The following is a 24,314-nucleotide window of genomic DNA, read 5'->3' on the forward strand; positions in this document are numbered from 1 at the left end:
ACTGGGATGAAGTTACGCCACTGTTGTGAAGGCACTGTAATGTGGCATAATATGACGTAAAAGCACTATAGTGTGGCTTAGTATGAACTTTGTGCACTGTAAGGTGACATAATATGAACTGGGTGCACTTTCAAAATTTTGCTATGGAGCCTACAAAGTTCGGGGCTACACCCCTGAATGTAAGTCTTTATATTTTGTGCTTTTAAATGATCCTTAATGTACAGAACTAAAGTTACTTTTAATTTGAATAACAAGCATGCTGGAAAATTAGATGATATATTTCTATAAAAGGACAGGAAATTCACTTTATAAATGAGTCTCAGGAGTAGATTTACTAAAGCTTCTAAAACACACGAGCTGAAATGTTGCCCATAGCAACCAATCAGATTCTACAATTTCCTAGAATGTAATAAAGATATTATAGTTACAATATGGGGGGTCATTCTGAGTTGATCGCTAGCTGCATTTGTTCGCAGCGCAGCGATCAGGCTACAAAACAACAATTCTGCGCATGCGTATGTGGCGCAATGCGCACGCGCGACGTACGGGCACAACGAACGATGCAGTGTTGCACAGGGTCTAGCGATGCATTTCAGTCGCACTGGTTGCCGTAGCAGAGCCGGGCATAGGCAGAGGCAAACTATGCTTTTGCTTAGGGCATTTGATATGCCTAGGGGCATCATCAGCTTCTGCTGATTAAAATGATATGCGGCATGCCTATATTCTGTATGTAGCATTTCATATGCAGATACAGCCACAATCTCACACAGTCTATTGGCATGCTGCATATCAGTTTAATCAGCAGAAGCTGCTTGTGCATCCTAGCCACATAGCAATGCAAATAAGATGCATTTTCATTTAAAAAAAAAAGGTGCCCGACTTTAGCATTGATGCAAGATTTGTGAGGTCACAGTGTTAGTGGAAGTGTGAGTGCTGTGTGCATGTGAGTGGGTTGGTTGTGCAGTAGTGTTCAGAATATGGGCAAAAATGCTTTAATAATGTGCAACATATGTGTAAAGGGCCACTATGTGTGTCATTATGTATATAAGGGCATTAATAATGTGCGGCATATGTGTAAGGGACATTATGTGTAAAAGGGCATTAATAAAGGTTGTCGTAATGTGTAAGGCGCATTATGTTTATAAGGACATTAATGTGTCTCATATGTGTAAGGGGCATTACTGTGTGGAATTGTGTATAAATGCATTACTAATGTGTGGCATTATGTGTATAAGGTGCTCTACTATGTGGCGTTGCATATAGAAAGGGCACTACTGTGTCGTCTAATGTGAATAAAGAGCAATAAGGTGTGGTGTAATGTGAATAAGGAGAAATTCAGTGTTATGTAATGTGAATAAGGGGCTCTACTGTGAGGAGTAACGTTTATAAGGTAAAGTGATACTACTGTGGGATGTAATATGAATTATGGACACTATCGCAAGATAAAATGTGAATAAAGTTGCAGCACTGTGTGGCGTAATTGGAATTGTGGTTACTATTGTGTGGCCATGCCCCTTCCCAGCAAGAAGATGCCCCTTTTTGAGCTGTGCGTCAAATGTGCGAACTATTCCTATTTAAAATATAGGGGTTACAAGGACTGATATGGGTGAGAGGTGATGGTGCTGGGAAAGAGGTGCAAGGTCAGAGGCAGAACCAGCGGTGGTGCTAGGGGCACCAGCCAAAATCTTGCCTAGGGCATCATATTGGTTAGGGCCGGCTCTGTGCTGTAGAGTGATTGACATGAAGTGGGCGTTTCTGGGTGGCAACTGACAGTTTTCACGGAGTGTTTGGAAAAACGCAGGCGTGTCAGGGAAAACGCAGGCGTGGCCGGGCGAACGCTGGGCGGGTGTGTGACGTAAAATCCGGAACTGAATAGTCTGAAGTGATCGCAAGCGCTGAGTAGGTTTTGAGCTACTCTGAAACTACACAAAAATGTTTTGCAGGTGCTCTGCAATACAAGCTTTCGCACTTCTGCTAAGTTAAAATACACTCCCAGTGGGCAGCGGCATATCTTTTGCACGGCTGCTAAAAACTGCTAGCAAGCAACTCGGAATGACCCCCATGGTTGGTTGGTTGCTATTGGCAAAACCTCCACTTTTCATTGTTACAAGCTTTAATAAATCTACCCATTATAGACTAATTAAAAAATTATGTGCTAAATAGTGCAGTGAGTAATGGGGTTTTTCATGTAGCGATTCGACCGCAATAACCCCGTTGGTGGCGCTAGTGTGCACGCACAGGTCCCGTCCTGCGCGTGCGCATCTGGCCAATGCAATTGGATTGCATTGGCTGCGAACGGCTCTGACAGGCAGAAGCATTCATGGGGCAGTGATGGACCGTTACGGGGGCGACGTGGGGAAAACGTGGGTGGCTCAGCGGCATTTTCGGGGCAGCTGTGTGACATCACACGCAGCCACTCTGATGGGAAAAATGGTGGCGGACTGCCTGCATACGCAGCCTAGCTGCAGCTGCAGGGGGTCGTCCACAGTTGCTGTGACCGTAATTAAATTGCGGTTGCAGCCACTGGGCAAACCACTCAGCATTCCAGGTGTCCTTGTCCTGCGATGGACTGCCCCCCAGATGCGATAGAAAGGATTGCAGATTTTTATTTTTAGCAGAATCTGCAATCCTTATTGAATAACCCCCATTGTTACCTTTTGAGACTGTTTGAGAAATAAATCAAAGTAAAAAATATTATCTTATGTTAATCCATATTTTTTTATTTTTTTATTTAATCATAATTTGAGTCAGCCTGAGAGAAGAACATCATGGAGACACCCTTCACCACCCAGCAGACCTACATTGATGAGTTTAACCCAGTAGATTACTACAATACATACTATGCTCCAGGAGAAGGAACTCTTACTGGAGAATGGACAGACTTTGTATTGCGGAATCTTCATGAAACCTTTTCTCCAGGTAAATATAAAATACTAAATAGAAACACCAATTCATTGAGTTTAGTGCTGTGCAAGCAGTGATAACTCTACATTAGTTCATGCAATAGTAGTTGCTATGATTAAGGTGTTACTAAAAAAAAAAAAATATTTACAATATCTGTGTTTAATGATATGACTGAGCATCAAGAAATTAATTATTTTTCTGCAGATTTTTTTTAAGTAAACCAAATAAAGTCGCTTGCATAAGTATTCACCCCTGTGCTCTCCACTTTCAAACAATGTACAGTACCGCTTCCAGTGCCGTAACTAGGCATTTTAGCGCTGTGTGCGAGAAACGACAGTGGCGCCCCCCCCCATAAAAGACTGGGGTAGTGCGCGCCGCAGGCGCGCTAAAAATGTCTAGGGGCGTGGCTTCACGGGGAAGGGGCGTGGCCACAAAATAATAGCAATTCATACTACGGTGCACAGTAGTCTACATTATTCAAATTACGCTGCACAGTAGCGCCACTACACCAGGTAGAGCCCCTTTTATACATTACAGCAGACAGTGTCCCCCTTTTTACACATTGCGGCAGCCAGTCCCCCTTTTTACACATTGCGGCAGCCAGGACCCCTTCGAACACATTGCGGCAGCCAGGCCCCCTTTTTACACATTGTGGCAGATAGACCCTTTTTACACATTGCGGCAGCCAGTCCCCCTTTTTACACATTGCGGCAGATAGACCCTTTTTACACATTGCGGCAGCCAGTCCCCCTTTTTACACATTACAGCAGCCAATCTCCCTTTTAACACATTGCGGCAGCCGTCCTCCTTTTTACACATTGCGGCAGCCAGGACCCCTTTTTACACATTGCGGCAGCCAGGCCCCCTTTTTACACATTGCAGCAGCCAGTCCCATTTTTTACACATTGCGGCAGCCAGTCCCATTTTACACATTGCGGCAGCCAGTCCCTCTTTTTACACATTGCAGCAGCCAGTCCCCCTTTTTACACATTGCAGCAGCCAGTCCCCCTTTTTACACATTGCAGCAGCCAGTCCCATATTTTACACATTGCGGCAGCCAGTCCCATTTTACACATTGCGGCAGCCAGTCCCATTTTTTACACATTGCGGCAACCAGTCCCATTTTACACATTGCGGCAGCCAGTCCCTCTTTTTACACATTGCAGCAGCCAGACCCCCTTTTTACACATTGCAGCAGCCAGTCCCTTTTTTTACACATTGCAGCAGCCAGTCCCATTTTTTACACATTGCGGCAGCCAGTCCCATTTTACACATTGCGGCAGCCAGTCCCATTTTTTACACATTGCGGCAACCAGTCCCATTTTACACATTGCGGCAGCCAGTCCCATTTTACACATTGCGGCAGCCAGTCCCATTTTTTACACATTGCGGCAACCAGTCCCATTTTACACATTGCGGCAGCCAGTCCCATTTTACACATTGCGGCAGCCAGTCCCATTTTACACATTGCGGCAGCCAGTCCCATTTTTTACACATAGCGGCAGCCAGTCCCATTTTACACATTGCGGCAGCCAGTTCCATTTTTTACACATTGCGGCAGCCAGTCCCAATTTTTACACATTGCGGCAGCCAGTCCCATTTTTTACACATTGCGGCAGCCAGTCCCATTTTACACATTGCGGCAGCCAGTCCCATTTTTTACACATTGCGGCAGCCAGTCCCATTTTTTACACATTGCGGCAGCCAGTCCCATTTTTTACACATTGCGGCAGCCAGTCCCATTTTACACATTGCGGCAGCCAGTCCCATTTTTTACATATTGCGGCAGGCGGTGTCCGAGAGAGAGAGAGAGAGAGAGAGGGGGGGGGGGGGATATACTTACCTTCTCCCCGCTGACAGGCTCCTCGTGCAGCTCCCTCGGTGCAGGCAGTGAGGTGAGAAGAAGGAGGAGGGAGGGGGAGCAGGGAGCCGCAGCAGCGCTATGTTATTGGTAGTAAGCGCCGCTGCAGCATCCCCCTCTCCTTCCGTATTGGCTGCCCAGCAGCCAATACGGAAGGAGAGGGGGATGCTGCAGCGGCGCTTACTACCAATAACATAGCGCTGCTGCGGCTCCCTGCTCCCCCTCCCTCCTCCTTCTCCGCTGCCCGGCGGCGACGCTGATGTCTTCTATCTTCACAGCGCGGCGCACGGCGCAGAGACTTAGAGGCGGCATGTAATGAGTCAATTTGACTCATTACATGCCGCTGGCCGTGCGCCCTCAGGGCAACTGCGCTGTGTGCCAAGCCCACTTGGCACACACGTAGTTACGGCCCTGACCGCTTCATACCCCTTTCCACTACCGAATTAAGCAGGGCCACGGCTCAGTAGAAAAAGGTCCCTTTAAAAGCAGTGGGAGAGTCGGATCACCTGCAGAACATAAGCACTGCACACGGGTGCAGTGTGGAAGATGCCAGGTCTGTCCTTGGTTGAAACCGTGTTCCAAAACCTAGGTTGAAGCTGGAATTTAGATGGAAAAGTGGTATTAGTAATTATTGTCTATTGATCATCAGGCAATGACTAAAACAGAGGTTTCCAAGCACCATAACGGTCCAAGTTTTAAGTTTCCAATAGAGGTTTCCAAGGCACCATAATGGTCCAGGTTTAAAGTTTATCCTTGGCTCAGCACAGATAGTTAAATCAAATTGACTGAGGTATTACTTAAGTGACTTGCATAAATATACTTAAAACCTGGACTAGGGTACCTTGAGGAATGCGTTTGCTAACCTCTGGACTTATACATTTCACAAAAAAATTCCATGGCCAGGTCTTTCCATCTTATTTAAAATAAAAAATGGTCTCTTCATTTACTACAGGAGGTTTTCTAATTTAATACATATACCCCTTTCGACACGGGTTGCTGTGCGATGTGAAAGGGTCACTCCCGAATTCCCGGGTCGCCTTACCTGGTCATTTAACCTGGGAATAAAGATGGGTTATTCCCGGGTCTGGTGCACTGTGAACGGGTTACCCGGATCGATGCTACCGGGTTCCCGTTCACAGCATAGGGAGAGGCGGTGTGGAGATGATCTCAGCTCCCAGCTCCGCCCCTGCCCCCAACAGTTCGGGTTGCAGATTTGTTTCATGAAAACTTACTGTTACATCCAGTTTTTGTAAAGTTGGAAAAGTGGTAAATGCTAAAGTAACATTTTTTTGTGGTGTTTAGAAAAAATACCAATAACTAAGTTACTATTTTTAGTAAAGTTGGCTAGATTTTTTATTTGATATTTAGAAGGCGCAAAAAGTCTTATTGTGCTTTCTGAAATTTCAGTCTTTTGAAAAAAATAAGGTAGAGTATAATTACTGATACTGATGTCGACATTTTCACAAGCACAAACACTGAATAATGGGCTCAGCAGTGAAGCAATTAACTTATGAATAAGGATAGGTAAGGAGACTAGTACTTAACAAATTTCCATGGATACTTTGCTATTGCCAAAAAATGTCCCTGGTAAGTGTCTTACTGATAATTACTGTGAAAATTAATTATCAGCAAAAGCATTTCCTGTGTACCGTATGTTATAGAATCCATAAGCAGTTTTAATTTCAAACAACTAACAAAGAGCTTTAGATGAAGAATAGTAATAAGGAATCAACATTAAAATGTTAGGATCTGATTCAGAGTTGGACACAATGTAGACAGCAGCTGTAGATTTGGATGCAGCTGCTGTGTGTAAATATGCTAAAGCTACATGAAGTGTCTCATGCAGGTTTCTGTAATTCACTGCCTGAGAATCAAGCATCTGATCAACTGAGTTATCCTTGGATTGCACAAGATGGGGTAAATTTACTAAGATGGGAGTTCTATATAAGATGGGATGTTGCCCATAGCAACCAATCAGATTCTGCTTCTCATTTTTTTAGCATCTTCCAGAAGATAATACCTGGAATCTGATTGGTTGCTATGGGCAACATCCCATCTTAAATAGAACACCCATCTTAGTAAATTTACCCCGATGACTGGTGATTTGAGTCAGCCGTGGCCATGAAATCTACATTGGAATATGCAGACCCTGCTCTCGGGACTACCAGGGAAAGACCATGATGCCCCCCCCCCCCACCTCCATTTTCTGGAATGCTGGCAATTGACCATTTGCTCCCAAACACTGAAAAACAGACAAAAACTGTCAATCAGACAATTCCATTTGATTTAACCAATTTTTTGAACAACCGTTTTTGTCAGTTTTCCAGCATTTCGGAGCAAATGGCCAATTGTCATTTGCTCCCATCCATTACCAGATTTTTATTCCAACCAGCCAAATCGGACAATAAATCTTTAGGTGTATGGGCAGCTAATCTATCACACTATATAGACAAGCGCGAAGACATTCTGTTTACTAAATAGATATATGCATATATCTATACCACTGAACTTTCAGCTAATCTAATAGTCTTTTTGGTCACAATAACCCTTGATGCACATACAGTATATTGTTGAATCAATATAGGGAGTATTCTGTGCCATGAAAAATAGTGATTAAACCTGGACTCCAATGGGTAAATTAAATATATAGCAGTTCTGTGGTTAAAGTAACATGTCTTGACAGATTTATTAGACTTAATTACAATGGCTAATTTCAGAATGTTCATTTGAGCTGGATTGCTTTAGATGTTTATTTATGCTTATATATCATGTTACAGTATTTCGCAAAAGGGTAGCTCTCATATGTAAATGCTGGTTTACCACCGAGTTGCTGGTACCAGGGATGTTTTAACAGAGGAGGGGGCCCGTGTGCACCTTCCGGAAGGCCCTCTCCTCTGTACCTCGCATTGTGCCAGTCTACTGTGCATGCGGCCGCCATGTTCAGGAGACCAAATGCACTACTACGCATGCGTGGCAGCCATTATGGCAGCATTTTTTGTCACAACTGCAGCGCCCGATGCTGGACTCCGGAAATGTAAGTATTAAAAATGGGCGCAGCCTGTGCGGTATGGGCCCTTCCTGGATGCAGGGGCCAATGTTCACCCATTATAAAACACCTATGTTGGTACCAGTATTGCAGGTACTGTAGGCAGGGTTGGACTGGCTCACTGGGGTACAGGGGAAACCACCGGAGGGCCCTACTGCCTAGGGCACCGCCCCCTCCTCTAGGGATCAGGTTCCAGACTGTGATGTTACTAATCTAGTACAGTATCATGCATGCACTACAGTATTTACTGTATATATTTATCTAGGGGACCAACACTTGCAAAATGGTTAGGTAAACCAATGTGGTGGCTGGGCACTAGAGATGAGCGGGTTCGGTTCCTCGGAATCCGAACCCCCCCGAACTTCAGTCTTTTTACACGGGTCCGAGGCAGACTCGGATCTTCCCGCCTTGCTCGGCTAACCCGAGCGCGCCCGAACGTCATCATACCGCTGTCGGATTCTCGCGAGGCTCGTATTCTATCGCGAGACTCGGATTCTATATAAGGAGCCGCGCGTCGCCGCCATTTTCACACGTGCATTAAGATTGATAGGGAGAGGACGTGGCTGGCGTCCTCTCCGTTAGAATAGATAGAGACACTTGAGTTGATTACTTAGTAATTTTGGGGAGCATTAGGAGTACTCAGAGTGCAGAGTTTTGCTGATAGTTACTAGTGACTGACCACCACCAGTTTTATTTATTATTTAATATAATCCGTTCTCTGCCTGAAAAAAAATGATACACAGTCACATACCATATCTGTGCTCAGCCTCAGTGTGCTGCATGATAATATCATCTTTATGTATATCTGACTGTGCTGAGTGCTCACTGCTCACACAGCTGAATTGTGGGGGAGACTGGGGTGCAGTTATAGCAGGAGTACAGTGCACACTTGCTGCCAGTGTGACTGACCAGTGACCACCAGTATATTGTCTGCCTGAAAAAGTTAAACACTCCTGTCTGTGGTGTGTTTTTTTTTAATTCTATAAACGCATTCTGCTGACAGTGTCCAGCAGATCCGTCATTCATTATATTATATAAATATTTACCTGCAGTAGTGTTATATTTTTTTTGTTCATCTCTATCATCTTTATCATCTCTATATTAGCAGACGCAGTACGGTAGTCCACGGCTGTGGCTACCTCTGTGTCGTCAGTGCTCGTCCATAATTGTATACCTACCTGTGGTGGGTTTTTTTTTTCTATCTTCTTCATACTAGTAGTTTAGGAGTCTGCTGACAGTGTCCAGCAGGTCCGTCACTATATTATATATACCTGCAGTAGTGATATATATATATTTTTTATATCATTATCATCTCTATACTAGCAGACGCAGTACGGTAGTCCACGGCTGTAGCTACCTCTGTGTCGTCAGTGCCTCGTCCATAATTGTATACCTACCTGTGGTGGGGGTTTTTTTTTCTATCTTCTTCATACTAGTAGTTTAGGAGTCTGCTGACAGTGTCCAGCAGGTCCGTCATTATATTATATATACCTGCAGTAGTGATATATATATATTTTTTATATCATTATCATCTCTATACTAGCAGACGCAGTACGGTAGTCCACGGCTGTAGCTACCTCTGTGTCATCAGTGCCTCATCCATAATTGTATACCTACCTGTGGTGGGTTTTTTTTTCTATCTTCTTCATACTAGTAGTTTAGGAGTCTGCTGACAGTGTCCAGCAGGTCCGTCATTATATTATATATACCTGCAGTAGTGATATATATATTTTTTTTATATCATTATCATCTCTATACTAGCAGACGCAGTACGGTAGTCCACGGCTGTAGCTACCTCTGTGTCGTCAATGCCTCGTCCATAATTGTATACCTACCTGTGGTGGGTTTTTTTTTTTTATCTTCTTCATACTAGTAGTTTAGGAGTCTGCTGACAGTGTCCAGCAGGTCCGTCATTATATTATATATACCTGCGGTAGTGATATATATATATTTTTTTATATCATTATCATCTCTATACTAGCAGACGCAGTACGGTAGTCCACGGCTGTAGCTACCTCTGTGTCGTCAGTGCCTCGTCCATAATTGTATACCTACCTGTGGTGGGGTTTTTTTTTCTATCTTCTTCATACTAGTAGTTTAGGAGTCTGCTGACAGTGTCCAGCAGGTCCGTCATTATATTATATATACCTGCAGTAGTGATATATATATATTTTTTATATCATTATCATCTCTATACTAGCAGACGCAGTACGGTAGTCCACGGCTGTAGCTACCTCTGTGTCGTCAGTGCCTTGTCCATAATTGTATACCTACCTGTGGTGGTTTTTTTTTTCTATCTTCTTCATACTAGTAGTTTAGGAGTCTGCTGACAGTGTCCAGCAGGTCCGTCATTATATTATATATACCTGCAGTAGTGATATATATATATTTTTTATATCATTATCATCTCTATACTAGCAGACGCAGTACGGTAGTCCACGGCTGTAGCTACCTCTGTGTCGTCAGTGCCTCGTCCATAATTGTATACCTACCTGTGGTGGGGTTTTTTTTTCTATCTTCTTCATACTAGTAGTTTAGGAGTCTGCTGACAGTGTCCAGCAGGTCCGTCATTATATTATATATACCTGCAGTAGTGATATATATATTTTTTATATCATTATCATCTCTATACTAGCAGACGCAGTACGGTAGTCCACGGCTGTAGCTACCTCTGTGTCGTCAGTGCCTCGTCCATAATTGTATACCTACCTGTGGTGGGGTTTTTTTTTCTATCTTCTTCATACTAGTAGTTTAGGAGTCTGCTGACAGTGTCCAGCAGGTCCGTCATTATATTATATATACCTGCAGTAGTGATATATATATATTTTTTATATCATTATCATCTCTATACTAGCAGACGCAGTACGGTAGTCCACGGCTGTAGCTACCTATGTGTCGTCAGTGCCTCGTCCATAATTGTATACCTACCAGTGGTGGGGTTTTTTTTTCTATCTTCTTCATACTAGTAGTTTAGGAGTCTGCTGACAGTGTCCAGCAGGTCCGTCATTATATTATATATACCTGCAGTAGTGATATATATATTTTTTTAATATCATTATCATCTCTATACTAGCAGACGCAGTACGGTAGTCCACGGCTGTAGTTACCTCTGTGTCGTCAGTGCTCATCCATAATTGTATACCTACCTGTGGTGGGTTTTTTTTTACTATCTTCTTCATACTAGTAGTTTAGGAGTCTGCTGACAGTGTCCAGCAGGTCCGTCATTATATTATATATACCTGCAGTAGTGATATATATATATTTTTTATATCATTATCATCTCTATACTAGCAGACGCAGTACGGTAGTCCACGGCTGTAGCTACCTCTGTGTCGTCAGTCACTCGTCATCCATAAGTATACTAGTATCCATCCATCTCCATTGTTTACCTGAGGTGCCTTTTAGTTGTGCCTATTAAAATATGGAGAACAAAAATGTTGAGGTTCCAAAAATAGGGAAAGATCAAGATCCACTTCCACCTCATGCTGAAGCTGCTGCCACTAGTCATGGCCGAGACGATGAAATTCCATCAACGTCGTCTGCCAAGGCCGATGCCCAATGTCATAGTACAGAGCATGTAAAATCCAAAATACAAAATATCAGTAAAAAAATTACTCAAAAATCTAAAATAAAATCGTCGGAGGAGAAGCGTAAACTTGCCAATATGCCATTTACCACACGGAGTGGCAAGGAACGGCTGAGGCCCTGGCCTATGTTCATGGCTAGTGGTTCAGCTTCACATGAGGATGGAAGTACTCAGCCTCTCGCTAGAAAAATGAAAAGACTTAAGCTGGCAAAAGCACAGCAAAGAACTGTGCGTTCTTCGAAATCACAAATCCACAAGGAGAGTCCAATTGTGTCGGTTGTGATGCCTGACCTTCCCAACACTGGACGTGAAGAGCATGTGCCTTCCACCATTTGCACGCCCCCTGCAAGTGCTGGAAGGAGCACCCGCAGTCCAGTTCCTGATAGTCAGATTGAAGATGTCAGTGTTGAAGTACACCAGGATGAGGAGGATATGGGTGTTGCTGGCGCTGGGGAGGAAATTGACAAGGAGGATTCTGATGTTGAGGTGGTTTGTTTAAGTCAGGCACCCGGGGAAACACCTGTTGTCCGTGGGAGGAATATGGCCATTGACATGCCTGGTGAAAATACCAAAAAAATCAGCTCTTCGGTGTGGAAGTATTTCAACAGAAATGCGGACAACATTTGTCAAGCCGTGTGTTGCCTTTGTCAAGCTGTAATAAGTAGGGGTAAGGACGTTAACCACCTCGGAACATCCTCCCTTATACGTCACCTGCAGCGCATTCATCAAAAGTCAGTGACAAGTTCAAAAACTTTGGGCGACAGCGGAAGCAGTCCACTGACCAGTAAATCCCTTCCTCTTGTAACCAAGCTCACGCAAACCACCCCACCAACTCCCTCAGTGTCAATTTCCTCCTTCCCCAGGAATGCCAATAGTCCTGCAGGCCATGTCACTGGCAATTCTGACGAGTCCTCTCCTGCCTGGGATTCCTCCGATGCATCCTTGCGTGTGACGCCTACTGCTGCTGGCGCTGCTGTTGTTGCTGCTGGGAGTCGATAGTCATCCCAGAGGGGAAGTCGTAAGACCACTTTTACTACTTCCACCAAGCAATTGACTGTCCAACAGTCCTTTGCGAGGAAGATGAAATATCACAGCAGTCATCCTGCTGCAAAGCGGATAACTGAGGCCTTGGCATCCTGGGCGGTGAGAAACGTGGTTCCGGTATCCATCATTACTGCAGAGCCAACTATAGACTTGATTGAGGTACTGTGTCCCCGGTACCAAATACCATCTAGGTTCCATTTCTCTAGGCAGGCGATACCGAAAATGTACACAGACCTCAGAAAAAGACTCACCAGTGTCCTAAAAATGCAGTTGTACCCAATGTCCACTTAACCACGGACATGTGGACAAGTGGAGCAGGGCAGACTCAGGACTATATGACTGTGACAGCCCACTGGGTAGATGTATTGACTCCCGCCGCAAGAACAGCAGCGGCGGCACCAGTAGCAGCATCTCGCAAACGCCAAGTCTTTCCTAGGCAGGCTACGCTTTGTATCACCGCTTTCCAGAATACGCACACAGCTAAAAACCTCTTACGGCAACTGAGGAAGATCATCGCGGAATGGCTTACCCCAATTGGACTCTCCTGTGGATTTGTGGCATCGGACAACGCCAGCAATATTGTGTGTGCATTAAATATGGGCAAATTCCAGCACGTCCCATGTTTTGCACATACCTTGAATTTGGTGGTGCAGAATTATTTAAAAAACGAGAGGGGCGTGCAAGAGATGCTGTCGGTGGCCAGAAGAATTGCGGGACACTTTCGGCGTACAGGCACCACGTACAGAAGACTGGAGCAACACCAAAAACGCCTGAACCTGCCCTGCCATCATCTGAAGCAAGAAGTGGTAACGAGGTGGAATTCAACCCTTTAAATGCTTCAGAGGTTGGAGGAGCAGCAAAAGGCCATTCAAGCCTATACAACTGAGCACGATATAGGAGGTGGAATGCACCTGTCTCAAGCGCAGTGGAGAATGATTTCAACGTTGTGCAAGGTTCTGCAACCTTTTGAACTTGCCACACGTGAAGTCAGTTCAGACACTGCCAGCCTGAGTCAGGTCATTCCCCTCATCAGGCTTTTGCAGAAGAAGCTGGAGACATTGAAGGAGGAGCTAACACAGAGCGATTCCGCTAGGCATGTGGGACTTGTGGATGGAGCCCTTAATTCGCTTAACAAGGATTCACGGGTGGTCAATCTGTTGAAATCAGAGCACTACATTTTGGCCACCGTGCTCGATCCTAGATTTAAAACCTACCTTGGATCTCTCTTTCCGGCAGACACAAGTCTGCAGAGGTTCAAAGAACTGCTGGTGAGAAAATTGTCAAGTCAAGCGGAACGCGACCTGTCAACATCTCCTCCTTCACATTCTCCCGCAACTGGGGGTGCGAGGAAAAGGCTAAGAATTCTGAGCCCACCCGCTGGCGGTGATGCAGGGCAGTCTGGAGCGACTGCTGATGCTGACATCTGGTCCGGACTGAAGGACCTGACAACGATTACGGACATGTCGTCTACTGTCACTGCATATGATTCTCTCCCCATTGAAAGAATGGTGGAGGATTATATGAGTGACCGCATCCAAGTAGGCACGTCAGACAGTCCGTACGTATACTGGCAGGAAAAAGAGGCAATTTGGAGGCCCTTGCACAAACTGGCTTTATTCTACCTAAGTTGCCCTCCCACAAGTGTGTACTCCGAAAGAGTGTTTAGTGCCGCCGCTCACCTTGTCAGCAATCGGCGTACGAGGTTACTTCCAGAAAATGTTGAGAAGATGATGTTCATTAAAATTAATTATAATCAATTCCTCCATGGAGACATTCACCAGCAGCAATTGCCTCCACAAAGTACACAGGGAGCTGTGATGGTGGATTCCAGTGGGGACGAATTGATAATCTGTGAGGAGGGGGATGTACACGGTGATGAATCGGAGGATGATGATGAGGTGGACATCTTGCCTCTGTAGAGCCAGTTTGTGCAAGGAGAGATTAATTGCTTCTTTTTTGGTTGGGGTCCAAACCAACCCGTCATTTCAGTCACAGTCGTGTGGCAGACCCTGTCACTGAAATGATGGGTTGGTTAAAGTGTGCATGTCCTGTTTATACAACATAAGGGTGGGTGGGAGGGCCCAAGGACAATTCCATCTTGCACCTCTTTTTTCTTTCATTTTTCTTTGCGTCATGTGCTGTTTGGGGAGTGTTTTTTGGAAGGGCCATCCTGCGTGACACTGCAGTTCCACTCCTAGATGGGCCAGGTGTTTGTGTCGGCCACTAGGGTCACTTATCTTAGTCACACAGCTACCTCATTGCGCCTCTTTTTTTCTTCTTTGCGTCATGTGCTGTTTGGGGAGTATTTTTTGGAAGGGCCATCCGGCCTGACACTGCAGTGCCACTCCTAGATGGGCCAGGTGTTTGTGTCGGCCACTAGGGTCGCTTAGCTTACTCACACAGCTACCTCATTGCGCCTCTTTTTTTCTTTGCGTCATGTGCTGTTTGGGGAGTGTTTTTTGGAAGGGCCATCCTGCGTGACACTGCAGTGCCACTCCTAGATGGGCCAGGTGTTTGTGTCGGCCACTTGGGTCGCTGAGCTTAGTCATCCAGCGACCTCGGTGCAAATTTTAGGACTAAAAATAATATTGTGAGGTGTGAGGTGTTCAGAATAGACTGAAAATGAGTGGAAATTATGGTTATTGAGGTTAATAATACTTTGGGATCAAAATGACCCCCAAATTCTATGATTTAAGCTGTTTTTTAGGGTTTTTTGAAAAAAAACACCTGAATCCAAAACACACCCGAATCCGACAAAAAAAATTCGGTGAGGTTTTGCCAAACCCAAAACCAAAACACAAAACCCGAAAAATTTCCGGTGCACATCTCTACTGGGCACACCCCCTCTAGAGACTGGCCACACCCCTAAACATGGGCTCCTACCACTGCATTCTCCCGGTGGGCCCTACATGCCCCAGTCCGACACTGACAGTAGGTATTATTAGGTTATATTAAATTAAAATACCAGTCGCCAAAATGAGGGCTTATATTCTGACAATGAAAATAATATAATTGGATGGCAATACTATAGTGTCTAGGGGTACACTAACCCCTAAATCCGCCCTGCCCCTAAGCCTATGGGCCTTATATTAATGGCACTACTTGCAGCCACTGTAGCTATGCATATGCACAGAACACAGAGTCTAATGGTGCATACACACTGGCTGATATATCGACTATTCTATTGAACGGCCGATATATCGTTGGTCTATCTACCAATATATTGGTGCATTGTTGTGTATGTACGGGTTAGCCAACTACCCGTACACAAGCTGCAGCAACCGGCGATGACTGACGGCTGAACTGGGCTGGCGCATGTAAACGCCAGCCCAGTTCTTGCCGTCAGTCCTGACGGATCCCGACGGATCGGGCAGTGTGTATACACAACACACTGCACGATCCGACTATAGATATGTCTGCAGATCAATTGATCTGCAGATATATCTATAGGTGTGTACCCAGCATAAGTTGCATGTAAATTTGCTACAATATTTGCTTCAATATATATAAAACTGGAAATATGTGTGTGTGTGTGTGTGTGTGTGTGTGTGTGTGTGTGTGTGTGTGTGTGTGTGTGTATGTATGTTCCAGCATAACTCTGGAATGCCTAGACACCCATAGCACCCCTAGGGGTGGAGGTGGAAAGATGGTGACATGTGAAAATCCATAGTTTTTTGCATAACTCTGGAATGCCTAGTGCAATTTACACCAAACTTGGTACACATATGACTTACAATCTGGAAAAAATACTGTGGGGGGTAAGACACCCCTCGCACTCCTAGGGGTGGGGGTGGGAAGAGGGTGACATGAAAAAATCCATAGTTTTCGGCATAATTCTGAAATGCCTGGAGCAATTTACACAGAGGCACACATACGTTGGGGCAGAGGCACCCATGTGTAGGGGCAGAGGCACACACGGGTGGGGGCAGAGTCATACTTTAGTTTCAAAGCTAAGCAAGGAGACCTAGGGCCCTTAGATATAGAGTCAGCCTGCAAACCTAACATATTTAACATACAGCGGGCAGAGCTTGGCCTGTCGTGGGCGGAGCTTGGCCTGTCATCCCAGCATTTACAGCACTGAGCAGGGCAGCATCAGAAGCGGGACAGGGCAGAGACGGAGGTGGATTATTCTCCTCAGCACCAGCATTTTGAAAGCATCAATCTGGGTAAGCCCAGAGGTGCGGCTTGCCAAAGATTGGCATTATTCTTTAAATACCATAGCGAAGCACGGGTATTCCGCTAGTTGTTAAATAAAATAAATGGTGTTTTATTGTAATGTTCAATAAGGGCATGTGGCAGGGAATGTTTTGAATACTGAAAAGCTGACCCGCTTTGAAATATTCAGCAAAAAGGGTCATTAGAAAAGATTTTATTAAACCAATTGAAATTAGAGGATTTTGCAATGAGTCAAGATAAAATTAAGATTGTGTTCTTCTATACACCTTAGTGGATTCTTTGTGATAGTAGATTCTCAGTGTGCAACTAGTGAAATAAAAAGAGAGAGACACACACACACACACACACACACACACACACACACACACAAAGACAGAAGGGGTATTTTCAGAGTTGATCGCAGCAGTAAATTTGTTAGCAGTTGGGCAAAACCATGGGGGTAATTCAGACCTGATCACTGCTCTGTATTTTCAATCAGCAGCCGATCAGGTCTGAACTGCGCGTGTGCTGGCGCCGCAGTGCGTTGACGCATGCCAGACAGCCGATGACCATCTCAGCCCTGTGATCTCCTCTGCCTGATTGACAGGCAGAGGTGGTCGCTGGGCTGGAGGGTGCGGGCCGGCGGCATTTGCCTGCCGCTTTACCGGCGCGGTCCGGGCAACGCAGGCAGAGGCGTCACTCACCTCTTAGACACCCGGTGCGGCGGCAAAAGAGGGGGCGGGGCTTCGGGGGAAGGGGCGGGGCTTCACGGACTGACACCCCTTGTTTATCAGCTTGAATGGCTTGAAAGGGGCGGGGCTTCTCGAAAGGGGCGGGGCTTCACGTCCCGACACCCGTTTTTATTTTCAACTTGGGGGGTTAGGAGGGGCAGGCTCACTCCTGGGGAGTGCTGTGCCTGCAGTGCTGGCTCCTACACAGTGACAGGAGCCGACTGCTGCACTTAATATAACAGTGCAGCACTCAGCTCCTGTCTCTAAGCAGGAGCCGGCATTTTGGTGTCACCCCTCGGTGGGTGACACCCGGGAGCGGGCCGCACCCCCCGCACCCCCCTTGTGACGCCACTGAACGCAGGCATGCCCGGAAGATGCGCGCGGGGTGGGGGGTACGGCGGCTGCGTGACATCACACGCAGCCTCTGTGACCCGGACAGCGATGAGTGGCTCCCTGGAGCTGCACCGGTAGGGAGCTACTCTTCAAGTACAAAAGCATCGATGCCGTGCAATGCTTTTGTACTTGTGCGGTGGGGTCGGGCCTGACATGCTGGTGGACTAGCCCTGTGCTGGGTGTCTCCCTGCATGTCAGGGAAGCTGATCGTAGATGTGCTAAATTTGAGTATCCGGTCTTTAGGTCGACCTCACTTAGGTTGACAGTCAGGGCCGGTGCTAGGGTGTTCGGCGCCCCCCTGCAAACTATAAATTTGCGCCCTCCAATATTCCTTTAGCGCGCGCCGGGAAAAGGGTTCTGGTCTCACAAGTAAGGGGCATGGCCACACAGTAGTACCCCCATTTAAAATTACGCCACAATGTAGTACAATCTTATTAATCTTATACGTAATGCCCCACCCGTAGTAGTAGCGTCCTTATATGTAATGCACCCCAGTAATAATAGCATCCTTATACAAAATGCCACCCAGTAGTAGTAGCGTCCTTATACGTAGTGCACCCCCAGTAGTAGTAGCGTTCTTATACGTAATGCCCCCAGTAGTAGTAGCGTCCTTATATGTAATGCCCCCCACAGTAGTAGTAGCGTCCTTATACGTAGTGCACCCCCAGTAGTAGTAGCGTCCTTATACGTAATGCCCCCCACAGTAGTAGTAGCGTCCTTATACGTAATGCCCCCCAGTAGTAGTAGCGTTCTTATACGTAATGCCCCCCACAGTAGTAGTAGCGTCCTTATACGTAATGCCCCCCAATAGTAGTAGCGTTCTTATACGTAATGCCCCCCACAGTAGTAGTAGCGTCCTTATACGTAATGCCCCGCCAGTAGTAGTAGCGTCCTTATACGTAGTGCACCCCTGTAGTAATAGCGTCCTTATATGTAATGCCCCTCCCAGTAGTAGTAGCGTTCTTATACGTAATGCCCCCACAGTAGTAGTAGCATCCTTATACGTAATGCCCCCCAGTAGTAGTAGCGTTCTTATACGTAATGCCCCCCACAGTAGTAGTAGCGTCCTTATACGTAATGCCCCCCAGTAGTAGTAGCGTTCTTATACGTAATGCCCCCCACAGTAGTAGTAGCGTCCTTATACGTAATGCCCCGCCAGTAGTAGTAGCGTCCTTATACGTAGTGCACCCCTGTAGTAATAGCGTCCTTATATGTAATGCCCCTCCCAGTAGTAGTAGCGTTCTTACATGTAATGCCCCCCCAGTAGTAGTAGCGTTCTTACATGTAATGCCCCCCCAGTAGTAGCGTCCATAAAGCGCGCGCACAGACATACCTCTCACACACACACACACACACACAATTCACACATATATACACACACATACACACCCACCATATACACACACGTCACATACACACTTCAAGTTCTCTCTCACCCTCCACTTACCTATGCCAGTCTCCCTCTGTACAGCAGCCTGGTCCGTGTAGCTCCGCCCCCTTGTGTCCCGTACTCGGCGCTGTCACAGGTGAGGGGAGGGGAAGGAAGCTTTTCATGCTGCAGGTGCCCGCTGCCAGTGCCTGTCATACAGTGACAGACACAGCACTGGCAGCAGCAGCAGCAGCAGCAGTGGGGACAGGACGGCGCAGCAGGGAAGGAATGCAGAGCAGGGGGAGCGCCTCTCCGTCCCAGCGCCTCCCTGCACTGCATCCCTTCGCTGAGCGGGTAGCGCCGGGCCTGTTGACAGTCATTAGGTCGACCACTATTGGTCGACATGCATTAGGTCGACATGGTCTTTAGGTCGACATGGCAAAGGACGACACATGAAAAGGTTGGCACAAGTTTTCAATTTAGTTTTTTTTACTTTTTCATACTTTACGATCCACGTGGATTATGATTGGATATACTGTATGTGGCCAAAATGACAAGTGGGATGGGCGCTCGGAATGAGTGTTCCACTAATAGCAGCTGCTACAAGGAGAGTCACTCCTATACACAGGGCCAGATTAACAATGGGGCGGATGAAGCTACAGCTCCAGGCCTCCCCATAAAAATAGGCCCATCATAATGGCAACGTGAGGATGACCAGCCACCCAGCTGGCCACACTATAGGCCATAAATCGTAAGTATTTAAATAGTTTTTCTAGTTTTCTCAGAAATATATGCATTTTTTTGTGGGACTGATATTGTAAGAGGTGTACACACCCATGTGGCTCTTGCCCACACTTACCTACTCTCCCGGACTCTGCAGGAGGCTCCCATTTTTTGGGGTAGCCCCCCATACCCCCGGAAGAGTAGGCAAGTCTCCCACATCTTGCTCGTCCCTAGTGATGAGGGCAGGATGGAGACATACACTCCCGTATTCGCGGGTCCGTGGGGAGGGGTTCAAATGATGCAAATTGCGTAATTTTAGCCTCGCCCCTTTCCCGCAGACCCGTGAATCGCGGCATTTACTCGATGTGGTGGCGGGACTTGATGATGTCACAGTCCGGCCCCGCCCCCCGAAGTCTCCTGTATCGTCTCCTCTCCGGGCTTCTCCCGGAGAGGAGAATTAGAAAGTGTGTAAGTATTCTCTGGTCCCACCCAAACTGTTCACAGCTCCTCCGCATTTCACAGTAGGCCCTTAAACATTTTCAGCTCCAGGCCCATGTGGCTCTTAATCCGGCCCTGCTTATACATAAACATATATAAACACAATTTAGTAGCGCTGGACAATATTAAAAAATATATATGCGGATTGATTGCATTAGCTGTAAATATGTATTTTATTGATACACTATAGATATAAAGGATGTATAAAATTAATAAAAAAAAAGTTTAAACTGTCATAAAAACAATTTGTGTAATATGACACCTCTGCTCCTAGGGACAATATTTATAGAGTCCGGTCCTGTGAAAGCTTTGCACTTTAGTTGTTAAGCTCTATTATCCTCAGGCAGGCTTTAGTTATGATGAGCCATTATATTTACCAGTCCACCATTAGCGTAGATGTCCACTTGTATATTGGTGTGGTGATGGATGCAAATTTGGTGGAAACTGCTTCACAAGCCTCCTTCCATTTGTGGAGTAGTTCAGCTATTGAGAAATAAATATTTACAGCTATCAATCCACATATATAGTATTTAATATTGTCTAGCGCTGCTAAATTGTGTTTATTCTCCTTGTAGCAGCTGCTATTAGTGCAACACTCATTCCCAGCGCCCATCCCACTTGTTCTTTTTGGCCACACATTACACATAGTACCACAGGGGGGCTGCTAATATGAGTTGTAATACTAATTTTGACGATAGGGAAAAAAGGAGGCAGACCTATTTTTCTCAGTGGGATTTACCACTTGATCAGGGAACTAATAGACATGATTGTGAATTGAAAGATGAATTTCACCAATTGTAGGATTTATTGAAGTCTGAAATGAAACACTGGATAGATAGTGTTCATTTACAGAAATATCTTGAAAAAAAAATGATACCCAGGGGTCTCAGACTTTTTAGACCCTCCGTATTTCAGGATGATGATGTTTTTCAGACTGAATGGGAAAACATCCTAGACAGCTGTTCATTCTCAATGATGGAACTTGTAATTAAATATAGAAAGAAAAAAGCAACATTGTTTGAAAAAGAGATTGAAGTGATTAAAAAGAAACTAGAACCGTTCAACCAAGTAAGGGACTATAAAGAGAGGGATCAAATACTGACAGGGAAAATAGAGAGATTCGAGCAAACACTGCTACATGCAAAATGTAAAAAATATAAGAGGGATTTTAAGGATTAAAAAGAGAGACAAGTGAGAACTTACAAACACAAAAACAGAAATAGGGAGAGGAGTCCCAAAATGTTTTAAAAAAACAGACTCATACGGGAGAAGATATAACAGATCACCTAGCAATTCCCAATCAAACTATAGATCCAAACAGAATCCGGGGAAAAACACTAGGAATTATAGATCAAGGAACCGTTCCTTTAATAATCAAAAACAGGGTGAAAGGACCCAGGACCAAGAGATGGTTACCAACGAGAACCAGAGGGACACAGAAAAAGATCACTGAGAAAACCATAGGGAACGTAAAAGAACAGGAGCTAGACCTAAAAATAAAACATTAACTAATTATAGAAACCGGGATGATGATTCTAGTAAGTTTTCAGAACAATGCAGGAAGAAACCATTCAGAGAGTCCTTTGTAACCAAAGAAAACCTACAGGGCACCCTAAAAAGAAGAAGACACAGGACAAGTTCAGAGGAAGAAGAGGAGTGAAGAAAGAGAAATTAAGAAAGCTAAAAGCTAAAAACAAAACATCTGTTTCAGGTAGTATATTTTATTTATCCTCCAAAAATCTCACAGAAGCAGAATTGTCTCTATTGAGTCGAGGTTTAAAGTTTGCCCCCTCCTCCACACCCAATATATTCACCTTGTTCATGGAATTAAACAGGTTTGTGAGGTCACTTTGCCGCAAATGATATTTTGCCAGGCAGTGCCTTAACAAAAAGAAGGAAGAAGCTACCCCTATCCTATTGGATGTGGAAGATCTTCCATTAATAGATGCCCTTACAGAACTATGGGAGGAGTCTAATAACGAACCCCAAAAATTGTTCGATATCTCTGGAAACAAATTCAAGCATAGATCAGAGTTTTATCCGATTAAGTCAAAGGGATCAAAAATAGAATCCTTTTACACCACAACTTTAGATGAATTTAAGCTTTGTGTTTGGATATAAACAAAACATTTTGTAAGAAAATATCCAACCTTACAGGAACAAAAAGCCCTCCAAGAGCTTACTAAGGACTCTTCAATTGTCATGTGTTGGAAGCCAACAGGCAATTAGATAATCAGAGTTTTTATAAAAAATTACAGGGTGACCCCACCCCTGCCTTCCGTATTGAATTACATCATTTTTTAGATGGGGTGATAATAAATGGGGTCTTGTCCAGAGAGGAATTCCGTATTTTATTTTCTGAACACCACCTGGTGCCCATTTATTATCATTTACCCAAAATTCACAAATCCCTCACGTCACCCCCGGGATGGCCTATCATTTGCTGAATTAATTCTTTAACTTCTAATCTGTCCTATTATGTTGACACATTTTTACAGCCACAAGTTTCCTCCCTCAGGTCACATATCAAGGATACAACGCATTTTCTCAAATTGATTGAAAAGTTCCAATGGAAGGACACCTACAGTTTTTTAACATTGGATGTACAAAGTTTGTACTCCAATATCCCACACAATTTAGGGATACAGGCCATTTCTAATAGATTGGAAAAAGATGGTGACCTGTTGGAGGAACACAGTTTATTTTGGATTCCATAGAATTCATCTTAAAGCACAATTATTTTCTGTTTTTAGACATTTTTTATTTACAGGTGATAGGAATGGCCATGGGAACCAGATTTGTGCCAAGTTACGCCAACCTATACATGGAAGAAGTGGAGGACCATCTAATTTGGGGCAGTGACTTTGGCGCAAATCTGTTCCTCTAGGGCCGTTATATTGATGATTTGTTTATAATTTAGGATGGGGATTTACTTTCAGCATCATCATTTGTAGATCACCTTAATACCAACCTTTAAATTTGATTTTCACTCACTCCTTTCACACCAGCCAGATGAACTTTCTGGACTTGACCCTAGAGGTGATAAATAACATGATTGAAACAAATAACTATGTGAAAGAAATAGGAACAAATGCCTACCTACATTATCAAAGTCAACATTATCCACATTGGAAAGCAAATATTCCAAAGGGTCAATTATCTTGTCTAAAACACAATTGTTCTAATCAAGAAAAATTCGAGGACCAGGCAACTACCATGCTTAACTCCTTTAGACAAAGGGGATACCCTGAACCCCTTTTGGAGAGAGCCCTCTCAGAAACTTCACAGTTAGATAGAAGGGAATTCTCCCCCGAAGGAAATTACCTGCAGAAAAATGAGAAAGACTCATAGCCTTCATCTCCACCTATACTAATTACTGCCCGGCTATTAAACGTATTATTAAAAAAAACTAATATATTTTGAGACAAGATCCCCTTTTGATAGAACACATACCCCCTAAACCTAATTTTATTTTCAAAAAGAATACTTCACTCAAAAATATATTGGCACCTAGCTTTTTGAAGGTAGAACCCTTACTGAAAGAGGTAGATACATGCCTAGACTGGCTCCCCCAAAACCAAATGGGTTCTTCAGGTGTGGGGGACACAATTGAATTACATGTAAACATGCAGTTGATCTTAGAACACAGAAGGAACCTAGGGAGAACAAGACATATGAAATAAAAAGTTTTATAAATTGTAACACCCCCTATGTTATATACACTGCTCAAAAAAATAAAGGGAACACTTAAACAACACAATGTAACTCCAAGTCAATCACACTTCTGTGAAATCAAACTGTCCAATTAGGAAGCAACACTGATTGCCAATCAATTTCACATGCTGTTGTGCAAATGGAATAGACAACAGGTGGAAATTATAGGCAATTAGCAAGACACCCCCAATAAAAGAGTTGTTCTGCAGGTGGTGACCACAGACCACTTCTCAGCTCCTATGCTTTCTGGCTGATGTTTTGGTCACTTTTGAAAGCTTGCGGTGCTTTCA

General features: G+C 44.7%; 1 protein-coding gene across 4 annotated transcripts in view; it reads left to right on the forward strand.

Annotated features, from left to right (window-relative positions):
* LOC134966461 (indolethylamine N-methyltransferase-like) overlaps nt 1-24,314 on the forward strand; it is a 94,823-nt gene that overhangs the window by 45,955 nt on the left and 24,554 nt on the right. For all 4 annotated transcript variants that reach the window (XM_063943219.1, XM_063943217.1, XM_063943220.1 and 1 more), the window contains one exon: nt 2,752-2,919. In XM_063943219.1, the coding sequence (XP_063799289.1) occupies nt 2,769-2,919 (151 nt within the window). In that variant the 5' untranslated portion in view covers nt 2,752-2,768. The remainder of the gene's footprint in view (nt 1-2,751; nt 2,920-24,314) is intronic.

Source organism: Pseudophryne corroboree, chromosome 10 (genome assembly GCF_028390025.1).
Source record: "Pseudophryne corroboree isolate aPseCor3 chromosome 10, aPseCor3.hap2, whole genome shotgun sequence".
Taxonomy (NCBI): Eukaryota; Metazoa; Chordata; class Amphibia; order Anura; family Myobatrachidae; genus Pseudophryne; species Pseudophryne corroboree.